The sequence below is a fragment of the Gastrolobium bilobum genome, unplaced genomic scaffold, assembly GCF_033153095.1.
Source record: "Gastrolobium bilobum isolate Gb01-03AN ecotype WA unplaced genomic scaffold, APGP_CSIRO_Gbil_v1 utg5421, whole genome shotgun sequence".
Classification (NCBI taxonomy): domain Eukaryota; kingdom Viridiplantae; phylum Streptophyta; class Magnoliopsida; order Fabales; family Fabaceae; genus Gastrolobium; species Gastrolobium bilobum.
Genome location: NW_026898951.1, coordinates 21,832 through 37,283, shown reverse-complemented (window position 1 = coordinate 37,283; position 15,452 = coordinate 21,832). Strand labels below are relative to the sequence as shown.

The 15,452-nt window shown below is 32.1% G+C and overlaps 1 protein-coding gene across 3 annotated transcripts; it reads right to left on the bottom strand.

Moving 5' to 3' along the window:
* Positions 1–7,070: 7,070 nt before the first annotated feature.
* Positions 7,071–12,786, bottom strand: LOC133285722 (lysine histidine transporter 1-like). 3 transcript variants are annotated; one of them, XM_061482989.1, is made up of 8 exons: positions 12,669–12,786; positions 9,226–9,383; positions 8,587–8,970; positions 8,037–8,430; positions 7,799–7,904; positions 7,572–7,663; positions 7,405–7,473; positions 7,071–7,309 (listed from the first exon to the last, which is right to left on the bottom strand). In XM_061482989.1, the coding sequence occupies exons 1-8, from the start codon at positions 12,717–12,719 to the stop codon at positions 7,211–7,213; spliced, it is 1,353 nt and encodes a 450-aa protein (XP_061338973.1). In that variant the 5' UTR covers positions 12,720–12,786; the 3' UTR covers positions 7,071–7,210. The 3 variants fall into 3 exon arrangements, with proteins under 3 accessions (XP_061338973.1, XP_061338974.1, XP_061338975.1); XM_061482990.1 differs by having other exon boundaries at positions 9,226–9,367; positions 12,665–12,719; XM_061482991.1 differs by having other exon boundaries at positions 9,226–9,365; positions 12,669–12,719.
* Between the last annotated feature and the right edge of the window lie 2,666 nt (positions 12,787–15,452).

Below are 15,452 nucleotides of genomic sequence, written 5' to 3'. Positions count from 1 at the left end.
AATGATCAATGGAATATTGAATACCTGAGTCGATTGGAGAAGTGGAGAGACGAGGAAAGGGTGTAGTCATTGTGTTGCATACATAATCCTTTAAATGAGATGGGGGACGTCTGGCACGCTGTTCACGAATATCTGCCACAGATGCAGTGTTGGGTTCTGTCAACGGAACCGGTGAACCAGGGACATCCGTGGATGAAGTAATAGAACCCGGAACTGGGGAGGACGAACTCCCCCTGTCATCAAGCTCCGCTGTGGGAGTATCAATAGCAGTAACAGGTGCCACATTATAATCGGTGAAGACAGCTTGTGGTGACGGTACATGGACAGAAGGTGCAGATGAAGTTGCAGCCAATGGAAAAATAGTTTCATGAAATAAAACATCACGAGAAACAAATATTTCATGAGTGGAGATATCCATGACCTTCCATCCTTTTTTGTTGAAAGGGTAGCCAACAAACACACACTTACGGGAGCGAGGAGCGAACTTGTCATGTGGTTTGGGTAAAACAGTAGTGTAACATAAACTCCCAAAGACCCGTAAGTGATCATACTTTGGTGGAGTGCCATGCAAAACTTCATAGGGACACTGACCACCAAGGAGTGGAGTCGGTGTCCTGTTGATGAGGTGAGCAGCGGTCAAGATGCATTCTCCCCAAAGAGATATAGGTAAGTGACCATCAAAACGCAAAGCACGAGCCACGTTGAGGATGTGACGATGACGACGTTCAACGCGTCCATTTTGCTGTGGGGTGTAAGTGCATGATAATTGATGATGAATACCGTAGGATGAGAGAGCCTCTTGGACTACAGATGACAAAAATTCAGTCCCATTATCACTCTGAATTCGCTTAACAGATGCATCATATTGGGTGCGAACCAAGTGGAGAAACCGAAGTAAACATGTGGAAGTTTCAGTTTTATTGCGCATCAAAAAAAATCCAAACATGTCTACTAAAATCATCGACTACAGTTAAAAAATAGCGGGCACCAGTTGTAGATGCCATATGATATGGCCCCCATATATCACAGTGAAGTAAATCAAAAGGATGTAAACAACGTTTATTATTAATAGGAAAAGGACTTCGTGGTTGTTTGGCTTTACAACAAACGTCACAAGGAGCCAAATTATTTGCATTGGAAATAAAAGGTAACAAAGATAAATAACGGGAAGATGGATGTCCTAGACGACGATGCCATAGTGCTGCAGAATCTGACGTACTGGCAACATGAGCAGAAGCTGATGATGCACACAATATATACACCCCTTCTCGTTCAACACCCGTTCCAATCGTCCTCTTCTGCTTTAGGTCCTGTATCAAACAAACAGAATTAACAAACAATGCCAAGCAAGACTGGCGCAGAAGCTGAGATACAGAAATCAAATTACAAGCCAACGAAGGGACATAAAGAACATTGGAGAGATGAAGAGAAGAGCCCAAAGTAATGCTGCCACATTGCGTAGCAATATCATGAACTCCATTCGGCAGTCCCACAGAACAAGGAGAAATAGAATGCACATTGGATAGATAGGAGAGTGTGCCCGTCATGTGTTGGGATGCACCACTGTCGATGATCCAAGATGGGTGTAAAATCTTACCCGTAAGTTTATCAACTGGAGGGGCAGAAGAGACAGCCAAGGACATGAGATGTTGTAGAACTTCTGGTGTAAAATCTGCCATGGAGATGGATGCTGATGACGGCGCAGAAGGAACCGAAGGCAGAGAAGTATGAGCAGCCCGAGCAGATTGTGGGTGAGATCGTGCAGTGGATGAACGACCACGACCACGGCTTCGTCCAGGAGGAGGGCTGCGTCCAGGAGTGGGGCGATCTGGGTAACCAATCAGCTGATAACATCTTGTTATGTCATGATAAGGTTTGCCACAGTAAGTGCATGTGACTTTAGGTTTGGAAGAATCTCCTAGTTCTTTGGAGACAGTACCAGGATTGTCGGATGGGTGCAGGTAAAAGGGTGACTTAGAATCAGAAACCTTGAAGGTTTTAGGTGCGGAAGTCATGATGAAAAAAAAAATGAAGGCTTGTTGATCGTCAAGCTCTTGATACCATAACAGAAGTTGCTGTCATTCGCAGCTCAATGATATATAAAATTGGGTCTATTATATAGACCAAGATTTACAATTGGTTACATCAGGAAATCAGCTAAACTTAAGGAACAGAAAGCATAAATCAAGCTAATCTATTTACATCAGGAAATCAGCTAAACTTAAGGAACAGAAAGCATAAATCAAGCTAATCTATTTACATCAGGAAATCAGCTAAAACTAAGGAACAGAAAGCATAAATCAAGCTAATCTATTTTAATATACAAGGTAACAAACCGTGATAGTTACAATCAGGATCCTAACAAATTAATGCTACTCTAATAGAGAAGATCGAAAAAGAATGATTCAGATTTCAGATCTAGTTCTAAATCTAGGTAGCAACGAGTTTTAGTTTAGTTTTTTTTTTTTACACGTCAAACGATATTATTTTGTGTATAATTTTATTTTTAAAAAAATGCAATGACCCTTTGACTCGGGAGTCACAGGTTCAACCGGAAGGTTTCGAGGATTAAAAGGATTAATGTGTAAGTAGAGTCTAATTACTAATCCAAATCCTCAGAAAAAAGAAATCAATAACCTGATAGAGTCAACACCAGGGTGGGACGGAGTTTTAAAATACTAATTAAAAATTCTTATTAAATGAACATACAAAATTTTCAAAGGAGTTTCGAGGATGGTGAAGCCAATGAGGGGCGAGAAGGTGTCTAGCACTGCCGAAAGCTGTTATGCACGTGTCTGCTAACCTAACGTGAAGCTACTTTTGAATGATGTGCACTGAAGGGTAAGGGTAAGGGACAGAGTTTCTATAATACCAACACGTAGCATGTTTTTTATTTTTATATTTTTTTTATCACAAATCAAGTTCATGTTCGTAATTTTTTTTTATGTTAAAATTTTATATAATTATGTGACAATTTTTTTTTTTATTAATGTCGATAAATATAAAAATTTTACACGATTAAATCATAAAATTTTAACATGAAAGTAGGGGTATAAGTGTAACATATGTCCTATTAAGGGTCAATGTCAATTTAAATTTGTTTTAATATAGTCAGTTAAAGTTAAAGAAACTATTTAAAAAATGGAAAAAATAAATTTTATATTGTAGAAAAATTTTAATCTTATGTCATAAATACATCAAGTAGGAGACTCATTTAAAAAAAATAAAAAATAAAAAAAGTGACACACATATTCATGATGTGCGTAGGAAGTGTTTGTTTTCTTATGCTGAGAAAAATAAATCTCTTAAAAAATATGTTATTAGTTTACTTTTATAAAGTCTGTCCTATAAGTCTATATATTAACTTATATTATATTATTTAGTTTAATTAAAATAAAATAAAATAAAAATTAAAAGTTTAATTAATAAAATAATATTATTTTATTTATTTTTTCTAATTACTGAAACTAAAACTAATAGGTACCAGATATTTTAACCTTTAAATATAGTTTACACCAAAGTTAATTATATCATATTAATAAAGAGTTGAATGTTTTTCATATTATAAAAAATAAATATATTTTTTATAAATATATAAAAATATATGAGATTTATATTTTTTTCTTTATCGCTTTTCTATTCATATAGACTTACATAGATTTTATATATTTTTATATGTGTATAAATAATAAATTTATCTCTTATAATATGAGAAGCATTAAATTCACTAATGATTCATGCTAAACCCAATGAGTGCAGCTCAGTTGGTTCCTTGACGCTGAGTTAGTGGGGTTGGACATGTGTTTGATTCTCGCTGAAGGCATTCTTGGGGAGGGAAGTGAACTTTTAACCATCACTGACCCCGCACTCTGGATTAGTCTCATAAGGTTGGGTAACTCAAAAAAAAAAATATTGTATATAAATTTTTACCCATGGGGACCAAAACCTAATTGACCCCGTCTATTTAGTATTTACACCTTATATGAGAGGACCTATTCCCTCACATCATGATGGAATTGCACGCCACAGCACGCGCGTGGAAGTGAAATATATTGTATTGATATCTACAATGATAGCAGGAGCATGGTGGCCAGGTGAAGAAACACCACGTGTATGAGAGAAACAGTGGGAGATTGTGATTGGGCTATTTTTCAATTTTGAGTGGGCCCGCGTAGAAAGTGGCATATCTGAAAGGCGTATTTTGGGGCGTTGTGATTGGTCCCACGGTGGAGGCGGTGACCAATGAGGTATGTGATGGTGTCCTGCACTTATCGAAAGAGAAGGGTACGTGGCCTCTTGCCAGGGAACAGAGTACCCTAATATTCTCACCTCGATGTCATAGTTACTTTTTTTATTTAGTTTCCTGTTAACACTGACCAATGAATAGACGGGGATTATTTTTTGTAGGGTTTACTGTTTCTCGTAAGGTATTTATTTCATACACAAAAATATATGAGGATTTATATGGATCATACAAGAAAAAAAAAATAAGTTTTATATAATTGTACGTGTGTAAAATATAAATTTTACGTACATATAAAAATATATGAGACTTATACGAAAGAAAATAGAATTCCATTTGACAGCACTAGATTATCAAAACCGAATCAATCTGGCCGGTTCAATTCGAATTTTAAAATACTGTTTGAAACAACTTTGTTTATCTTTCTAAAGTTTATCCCTTTTTTTCTGTTCTTTTTTATGAACTAAAAGAGATCTATGATCTATCATGCATCGGGTAGGTAGAAGTGAAAAAAGTAAAGTAGTTTGATTATAGCCAATCAAATCAAGCAGTTTTCAAATTCTGTTTTGTTTTTTATTTATTTATTATAATAACATCTATTATTCTCATTGGGTTGATGTTAACTGACAGTGAAATTTGCCAAACTACACAATACGTTGGAATTATTGTTTAATAGTAATACAAATTGGGATATAAAAATAAGGAAAAAAGTATTTATCGTTCTAAATGACATAAAATTATATTATTTTAAAAGAGAAATAGATACAAAATAATTTTTTATTTAAAATTTAAATTAAAAAATTCATCTACTTTCTCTCCCATAATTTTTATTTCTTGTGTCTATATCTCTCCGAAAATGACATACCTTATGTCATTTAAAAAGACAAACATTAAACCCAAAAACTAAACAAAAACCAGTTGCTTTTGTTGAATAGTTTGAATCATAAAACATGCATAATTCTAAATTCTAAAGTATCGTTTGTTTAGCACTTAGCAGCAGCATCCGCTTCAATTTCAAACATTGAATTTCAAAGTTCCAAAATGTCCAATTATCTGACTAGCAAGCTAGTTGCAGGTCGCAACTCGCAACCTTTGATAGGTTTACTGGTCGCATCAGGAACAAAATGGCATTGACCAATAATATTGATGTTAATCGATTTCACTGGCGGATTGATTATTTTGTCTTTTCTTTTAAATAATTATTATATATTATTTTATCTGATATCATATAAAAAAATAATTCTTCCAAGAGTGTAAGTTATAGGTGATAGGGGTATTCATTAACCGATTCAAACGGTGACCGAACCGAAAAACTGATAATCGAATAAATTGAAAATCAAAAAATCGAAAATCGAACAAAAACTGCGAATTTTAATTAGATTGGATCGGATTTCAGTTTGGTTGATGAAAATCGCTCCAATCTAAACCGATCCAATATATTAGTTCCCCTCTACCTCCTTAAGCCTTTCTCCAACTGTATTCCAAAAAATTCTAAACTCAAGACCCATTAACCCATAAACTAAACCCAAGAAAAAATCTAGCCACATTCCATAGCAAAATTTTATATGTGTAAAACTTCATATCTCATTGCCTAAAAAAAATAATATTATCGTTTACTGATACTTGGATTGGACATGATTATTAAACAAATTTCAGGCTTTTCAAAAAATCAAAAACTAATCCAATCCAAACCGAAAAAAATTGGATTGGATCGGATCGAATTTGAAAAAAAAATCAAACCGAATGGATGATTACATTATCAAACCGAAGGGATTGGATTAGATGATTTTTGCTTTCAAAACCGATCCAATCCAAACCGCGAACATCCCTATTAGATGAGGTTATATTAATAATTTTATATTTTTTTTATCAAATTTTGATTATGATTTACCAATTAATTATTCAAATAAATAACTTACCAAGGATTATGATTTGGTTAGACTTTGACTAAATATGGATAAATTTATATATAATTTGAAAATAAAATTAGATGATAAAAAAATTAAAATAAGGACAAAATAATTAATCAAGTTAAATTGACTCTGTCCGCTATATACCTATGTCTTTATCTAAGGTTACCTCAATAATTGTCGTCCTAGGTTTGAGATATTTCGGCTTGGATTTGTATGGTTTTGTTTCTTTTCATGTTTTGCTTTATTTTTTTCTTAATTATGTCACACCTTTCGAGCATACCCTTATTATAATTTTGGGAAAAGTTCAGCAAATGCTCTTGTGATTGGTTTTAAAATTATTTATGTTTCTGTAATTTTTTTTATCATATATGCTCATGTACTTTATAAAAAATAAAAAATCACAGGGACATAAGTAATTTTGGAATAAATCACATGAGCATTGGTTAACTTTTTTCTATAATTTGATGAAAAAAGCGTGTATCATTTTGAAGGACACAAAATTGTGTCATTTCAAGTGAGAGAAAGAGATAAATCATAAGAGAGAAAGAGTGGAATTTTCTTTTAAAGGTGTGAGTTCTACCTCTTTATAAGAGTGAAAAGATATAAGGTGTGTCATTTAAAATGACACACCTTTTCCCCCTAATTTTATAGCATAAAAAATCACATCGTAATTGGAACTGTGTGGCATCCATTATTCGACAGAGCCTAGGCTTGGTCAATGAGATTCATTGTAGTTTTTAAAATAGATATCGATATGGGCTAAGCCTTGTACCAAAAAAAAGAGGTATGGATACGGGAACTCATTGGGAACAAGAGAAAAGTGATACATTCCAATAAAGAAAATGAGAAAGAAAGAAAAACATATAGAAAATTCCCTTTCATTTGATTCCGTGGGAATAATTTCCCTTGCAACTACTATACTGTACAAGCAATAATTTTTAGTAGTAGAGATAAAATGTGAGGTCCAGAGTTGACTTAATCCCAATCAACTTCATTCATTTCTCTCATTTGTATGCTACATCTTCCCATTACTGATTCAAGAGTGGAAGGAGTTTTAAGAGTAAAACTTGTAGGTCTTAGCTTCAATTATGATTGTCCTCAATCCTCCAATAGGTGCTAAAATCATTAAACATAGGCCAAGCACAATGCATATCTGGAATAAATGGAGCAAGAATAAGCTTGGGATTAAAATAAAATGAAAAATTATCAAAAGAGAATAACTGAAACAAAAGCCAAAATCAAACATACCCAGTTAGTGCACCAAGACAAACTGAATCTCTTTGGCTTGTAGATTGCAAGCCACATGATACAGGGGAGCTGAAAATTTAAGATAGAAAAAGAAAAATTAAGCAAAATTATAATTATCTAAGAAAAGTTACTAGATTAAAATTTATAATTATTCATATATGGCTTACAAAGTATGTTGTTGGAGCAAAAGCAAACCCTCCAAAAAATCCCAAGAGACCGTTGAAAAATGGGAAGGTAATAGCAATGAACATTGTGAATGCTGAAAAAAACAAAGGAGGAAAATAGAAGAAGCATAATTCAATAACAGAACCAAAGGAGATTCAATGGAAGTGATATAACAGCCTGACAAAAAACATGCACATTACTTTGTTTCCATCAGAAAGAGTGTACTTACCCACATATACATTACGCACAACAAAACGAAGCATTGTGCTTGGTTTGAAATTCAATTTCTTCACCATCACAGTTTCAATCATGTCAAACACTGGCATTGCATAAACCTACATCGACCAGCAGAAAAACAGACATTTGGATAATTTTATTTAACTATAATGTTTACCAGAAAAGAAGGATGATTTTGAAGTTAAGATAGTTTTCCACAAGTATAAAGAATAAGAGAAATTGAATTTCACCTGATAGCTTCCAATTACATGAAAAACAACAAACATGTTAGCCATTGCAATAAGCCATGCTGGTTTCTCTAAAGAGATGAGGATATCATCCTTAACCGCATTGCCAAACATCCAGTAACCGATAAGAGAAACAGGGAAGTAGCACAAAGCCACAACTATGTAGGCAAGAACCACTCCTCTCCACATAGGAACCTTTGATGGCTTCTCTGGTTTAGATGGGATTGTTGCTTGGATTTCCAGCACCACATTGTGTCCAGCATAGGCAAAAGCCACATTGCCAAGGGCATTGAAAAAGTTAAAGACTTTTCCTGCAGTACTCTCAGCTAAATAACCATATTGTACATTTTCTTGAACACCCTTATGCACAGAAGCTGCCCAAGCAATTGTAGAGTAACTGTAGGAAAATGCAAACATTAAAGTCAAAATTAACATGTTGATTTCTGTGTTTCATTTTTGTTATTCTCATTCAACCAGCAGGATTTGACAATTCTCACAGATAGTTAATTAACAAAAGAAGGTTATGTAGAATGGAATGGAAACAAGCTTATACCTTAAGGACATGACTGCTGCTGCCAATGATACACCAGCAATGGAGTTGAAGTTTGGGAGATGGGACAGTACAAAGTGAACTGAGGCAAAGATCATAATGAAAAAGGTCAATTTGATCTTTTTGCAGCTTGGACACACGGTATCATGGAACTTCTGCAATGATTTTCCCCCAGTGACCATATAAACAATGTTCACCCCAATTTCAACCACAAGTTGTTGAGGCACCACAATATAAAGACCTAGTTTTTCACCAAAGGCATGCTGACCCAGTTCATGGTATCTGTCAAAACGTTTTCCTGGAACCATTTCATGCATCTCAACCATTTGCCATAGTGTGTACAATGTGATGATCCATGAGAGGACGAGCACAGTTACACCCGGACCCCTGTATAGGACATTGTAATTCTCTCAAATCAACAAACACTTGGTTCAGAGAAATTTATAATGCTGTCTCCAAATCCAACTCATTTGGTCTTAACCTCTAATATTGCTATTTCAAAACATAAGCTTCATATAACTTTTAGAATGTATGCATTGTAATTTTCTTTTCTTGTAAGACTATGGGATTAAAACATGTTTCAAAATAATATTCTTTATTTATATTTTGTTTAGAATGGAATGAGTAAGGTTAGAAATATACCATCCAAGCTGTGACATGGCATAGGGCAGACCGAGAACACCAGCTCCAACCATGGCAGTGACATTGTGGAAAGCTGAGTACCACCATTTTGCATTTCTTTCAGAAGTAATTGGAAGCCACTCATCAATTTGCCTCTCCCTCTCTGATTTTCCTTCAATCTGTTTTATAAATAACAATAAATAAAATGAGCCTCCAATTGAAGCTACATATATAATCTATATATTCACACAAACAAGAGCCGAGATGCTATAAAGGATATGCAAGAAAATGGTAAGCGAATCACAAATGAAGTCAGGTAAAGTAACCAGTTTTGAATCTTATGAATGTGGGGTCGCTTTTGATGTTGGGGAAGCCAAGGTAATTTGAGGGTGTTTAGAGGAGAAAATCTTATATGTGAGGCACTTCAATGATGCTCTATTCAACATCAAACGTGTAAAATTGTGTTGGTTACCTTATAAATGCATTCTTCATTAAGGAATGCTTTTACACATTTGAACCTAACTTAGAATTTCTCATTTTCTCATTAGACACTCGTCCAGTGAAGAATGAATTGTAGATTACGCACTATTGGAATAGGACTAGGAGCTCCAAACATTATAAAGACTATGAATTTAATTTAATTAATGACTCTCTCTCTCTCTCTCTTCCCGTAAAAAAAGTTCTTTTATCCACAATAGTAGTAACATGAATTTAATTTTAAATCAATAGCATTAATGCTACTATCTTTTTTAATCAATTGAAACAATTTTAGTTAGTTGTTTTGTTTTGAGCAAGTATACATTATACAAGCTAATAAATCCTTATATACGAGTTTATTGTTTCTAGGAGATAATTTATCTCTTATACATATAAAAGTTTGTGGTATCCATATTTTCTTTTACTCTCTCTTTTTCTCACATGGGTCTCACACACTTTTTGAGCATGTAAGAGAAAAATTATCTCCTACAACATAAGAAGTATTACACAATATATATATATATATATATATATATATATATATATATATATATATATATATATATATATATATATATATATATATAGGGAAGGACCCGTTTACAAATTTTGTTTACATAATTTTGCAAATTACACTATATACTCCCGAAAATACATAGTGTAACCTAGGGAGTACATAGTTGTTATGGACCTGACAAAGGCCTACATTCTAGAAGGCCCAAATAGGGCTAACAGCTAAGAGGAAATTAAGAAAATATTCCTTAATTATGCTAATCCTACTACGGCAGCAATGGATCAACAATTGGATCCCAAATGCTTTTGAGAGGCCCAAAAGTCCACTCCTCTCAGGTAACCCATCTATAAATAACGGTTTAAACCAATAAGGTACACACACTCTAAACCCTCTCTCTTAGCTTGTCACTGTGCACAAGCCCCACGCCTTGACTATGTCGTTATATTATTGTGCACAGTGATCCGCTTATCTTTAGGTACCTCTCTTATAGGTACCTGAGAGAGGGTAAATAGATCCTATATTAACATACCAATCTATGATTGGACATATCGATCTATCAGATCGTAACAATAGTGTAGTTTGTAAATAAATTTTTTGGAAATATAACCCTCCCATATACATATATACATACATATATATAGGGGTTTATATTTCTCATGCCGCTTGTTGTCCAGTGGTCAATTATTTACCATATCTATAGGTGAAAACATTAAATGTGGAAAATCATAACTATACAAAAGATAAAAGTACTAAATGTGAAGAATCATAACCCATATGCCTATTAATGCTTGACGTCAAGCGGCTAGAGAAATAATTTTATCATATATATATATATATATATATAGAGGTTATATGAGTGTCAAGTCACTGAATATAAGTTTTTGTCCAGTTACTAAATAATAACCATACAAAAATGGATCAATGATAATAAATAAAGAATGAAGAGAGAAAAAAAAATCATAACCATACAAAAATGAATCAATTAATATAAAGAAATAAATAAACTAAACAACATAGTTTAATCATAACTTGACCGTCCAGTAACATAACAAACAATAATATATATATATATATATATATATATATATATATATATATATATCTCGCCATATACAACTTTTTACAGAAATATGATAGTGTGATGATTGAGGACTCGCCACTTCTTATATGAATTGAAGCAAATTTGTGATATCTAGACGACGAAACGACCACGAACCGTCATGTTCCTTTAATATTTTTAATTTTTTTTGTATGCAAAAAAATAAAAATAAAAAATTGAAGGAACATGACACGGTTCGGGGAGTCGTTTCGTCATCTAGATGTCACAAATTTGTTGCATGTAATTAGCCTCTTTTTAATAAGTATGAGATATGGATTATCCAAAAAAAGAAAAAGAAAAAAAAGAGAGAGTATGAGATATGGTTGTCAACTGTAGACCCTTCCCTATACACATAAACGACAGTTTTATAACACTGGGTTACCCATTATTTCCTATACGAATTGGGTGCCAACTTGGCCATGGGAACAATTTATTTTTGGAATTTGCATTTATCATTTAACATGACACAAGAAAGCTTTCTACACACAACATTTTGTGAGGCCCACACTTTTTGAATCACTTTTTCTACAACATAACTCTTATAAAACCTTTTATTTTTTCCATTAAAGACAAGTCTATGTTAGGGTCCATCTTGCAGGTAACCCGCTATTATGACTCATCTAACTGGGAGAAATAAGAACGGAGAGCCATTAGCAAATATTTCTGCCTAATTATTATCTTAATTTAATTTTCATTGAATAATTAAATATTAATATGAAAATAAAAAATTTAGTAAAATTCGACAAAATTTGTGCAGGTAATGCTTGCTAATAAAATTCGACAAAATTTGAATTCATCAAGATGATACTACAATTAAATCTCTCTATAACTTTTTTGCATTAATGTTGCACCTACTCTTCTTTCTCCTTCTACTTACTGCAAAATTTTGAGCCTGTAGTAGTAGTTATTTATGAAGTCTTTTTTCTGATACTCATTCCATTGTTCTCAAAATTTAAAAAGTCACATAATAGTGGTTCTATAAGAAGTTTGACCAATTCATAATGAGAAATACAAGTACTACGTTACATAATCATGACATGAGCACAATGAAAAAGGGTTTGTGCTGTAACGTGTGTACTAAGAAAATGGTTTCGGCTATTTATGAAAACTGTGGCCATTACCGAGCCAAATAAGAGGTAACTGAACAGAGAAAGAACAGCAAAGTAAACGGAAAAGAACTATGAAAATTGGAAAAGCATAATCTGAATGAGAAAAAACATTCCAAGAGGAAACACAATAGAGAGTATAATAATACCCCACGTATGCTAAAGAACAATGAAAACTAGATATGTGATAAATGTTTGATTTTGCAAGTCTAATAACTCTTAACAATAAATGGTTTGAATCTAACAGATGACATAGAAAGAAACTCACAGTTTCATTACGAGAACTGAAGTTGTGATCATTTGCTGATTCAGTTCCCATAACTGCAGAAGATGATGAGAAAATATGTTGCAAGCGAACAGAGGAGAGACCAAAACAGAGGTGGTGTTTTTGTTTGAAAGAAAAAAAGTATGACTCTTCGTTTCTCCCTGCTTCGGAAAACAGCCAATTTATGAGTATTTAAAGGATTTGTAGTATCTGCCACGTATACTCCACTGATTTGATTTTACATATTATATTATAGGAAAAAGTATTTATCCATTACTGGAATAAAATTATCTTTAATAAGTTTAAAATGATGTCAATTTGAGAGATAGGTATTTATCCATCACTAGAAAGTTATCTCTAATAAATTCAAAACGATATTATTTTGAGAGATAAGTATTTATTCATCACTAGAGATAAAATTATCTCTAATAAATTCAAAATGATGTCATTTTGAGAGATAAGTATTTATCCATCACTAAAGATAAAATTATCTCTAATAAATTTAAAATGATGTCATTTACATTTTGAGAGTTATAAAATTAAAAAATTATAATAATAAAAACTAATATAATTTTCCAAAATATTATAATTACAAAATCATCTTAATTTCTGTTTCAAAATAACATCATTTTATGATCAGGGAAGATAACTTATGTACGAGAAAAATCCTTTACCCTATATTATAACATGCTTTGTAATATAATTAGGAAAAAATATTTTGCTTTTGACTTTTCCATTCAAATTTCCACTAAAATAAGTGGATTTATTCAGAAGAAAAGACATAGAAAAAATTTACTTAAACGCACTAGAGTCAGAGAGAGATGCCTTTTATAATTTTAAAGATAATATATATATATATATATATATATATATAAATATATATATATATGGATTTATAAACATAATATTACAAGAAAATCACTGCATCATGTCATAGAAATTAGAAACACCAAAAATGGGCCCGCCTTTGATTTTTTTTTTAAAAAACAAAACAAATAAACATTTCACATATTGATGGGTTTGCTGAAATATATCTTACTTTTCTGTGACATAAGAAATTGAAAGTATATATATATATATATAGTCAGAGAAATGTCTTTTATAATTCTAAATATTTTTTCTTTTAATTATAAAAGTCAAACGTGGACGTCAGTACGGACCAGTCGTTGGAAGTTTTCACAACTTAAGTTTGATTCAATTTGTAATCGAAATGTTACGATGGTTATGTCAAAAAAATGGAAAATAATTTTTTTTTTAATTTTATAGATTTTATTGCTTTCATTTTATAAATCCATTCATATATAAGATTTGGTGAGAATAGAATTAGTTTTAAATTTAGTTATATATCTTGGTTATTTAATCGTATAAAATAGAGTGCTCAATTAAATGAAATCAAATTCAAATTTTCATAAGCTCCAAAGAATTTTTTTGAATCTTAAATCAAACTAAATAAAATCAAATAAAATCATTTTTTAATTGTAGAAAATTCAATCCCTATCCCAGTGATGATGATTTCTAAAAACATATGCTTGAAATCAACATATTTAGTAAAATTAAAATATTTGGTTTAATTTTTGATTTTTTGATTTAAATTATTTTCTTATATTGATTGAATTTAAAAATCTTTGTAATATACGAAGTAGTTAGGGATTTTCGCGGTCTGGATTGGATCGGTTTTGGAAGCAAAAATCATCTGATTCATTCCCTTCGGTTTGATCATGTAATCATCCATTCAGTTTGGTTTTTTTTTTCAAATCCGATCCGATCCAATTTTTTTTTGGTTTGGATTGGATCGGTTTTTGATTTTTTGAAAATTTTAAAATTTGTTTCATGATTATTGTGCAAATAACATTTTTTTGGACATATTGGCTTTATAAATTTTTTTCGAAATACAAAGACCCGGTAAATGATAATATAGTTTTTTTTTTTAATGAGATATGAAGCTCTAGACAAATGAAATTTTGTTGATAAGAAGTGACTAGGTTTTTTCTTGGATTTAGTTGATGGGTTAATAAGTATTGAGTTTAGAAATTTTTGAGTTATGATTAGGGAAATGCCCGAGTAGATAAAAAAGAATTAATATATTAGATTGATTTGAATTGGATCGATTTTCATCAATCAATCCAAAATCGATCCAATCCAATTAAAATTTGTGAGTTTTTTTTGATTTTTGATTTATTCAATTTTTGATTTTTCAGTTCGATCACCGCGATTTGAATCGGTTTGGATCGATCGATGAATATCCTTGAAAGTAGTTGTCACAAGAAATGAATTTCTTTTTTATTCAACAAGTCCCTTCACGCGCATAAAAATTAAAAAGAATAGTCAGAGAAAGAGAGTCATACACGCGATGTTCTTGAAATCTTATAAAATAATTAATTGGAAAATCATATTGAAATTTCAATCAGGAACCGTTGACTTTTATACCTCCAATTTACTTACACTTGTCTTTATGACATAAGGAAGAAGGAAAGCTAAGGAAAGTTTTCAGGCTTTTTTTTTTCTCTCTCTCTCATTTTTTTCTCTCACCCTTTTACCTCGAAAGTGTTGAAATGAGAGTACTTAATAATTTTCTTTCAAGTCATATTTATAAAAAAAATGCGCATGCACTCGCATTCTTTTCCCCGTTGTTTGGAAATACAATTTTCCCACGCCATTCAGATATAAATCAAAGTTAATAAACAGCTAAGAGCTATGCTTTCATTTGATAAAAGTGATCCATTTCACTTGCCATATAACTTTCATTCCAGAATTGTTTTCAAGCATTGCTTTTCATTTTCCTTCTCT

Excerpts from the sequence above, each read along its gene's own strand:
- LOC133285722 (XM_061482989.1), bottom strand. The coding sequence starts at position 12,719 with ATGGGAACTGAATCAGCAAATGATCACAACTTCAGTTCTCGTAATGAA. Across the intron at positions 7,664-7,798 it reads TGTGCGTAATGTATATGTGG|CATTCACAATGTTCATTGCT; the intron begins GTAAGTACACTC and ends TGTTTTTTTCAG. Across the intron at positions 7,310-7,404 it reads TGTCTTGGTGCACTAACTGG|ATATGCATTGTGCTTGGCCT; the intron begins GTATGTTTGATT and ends CATTTATTCCAG.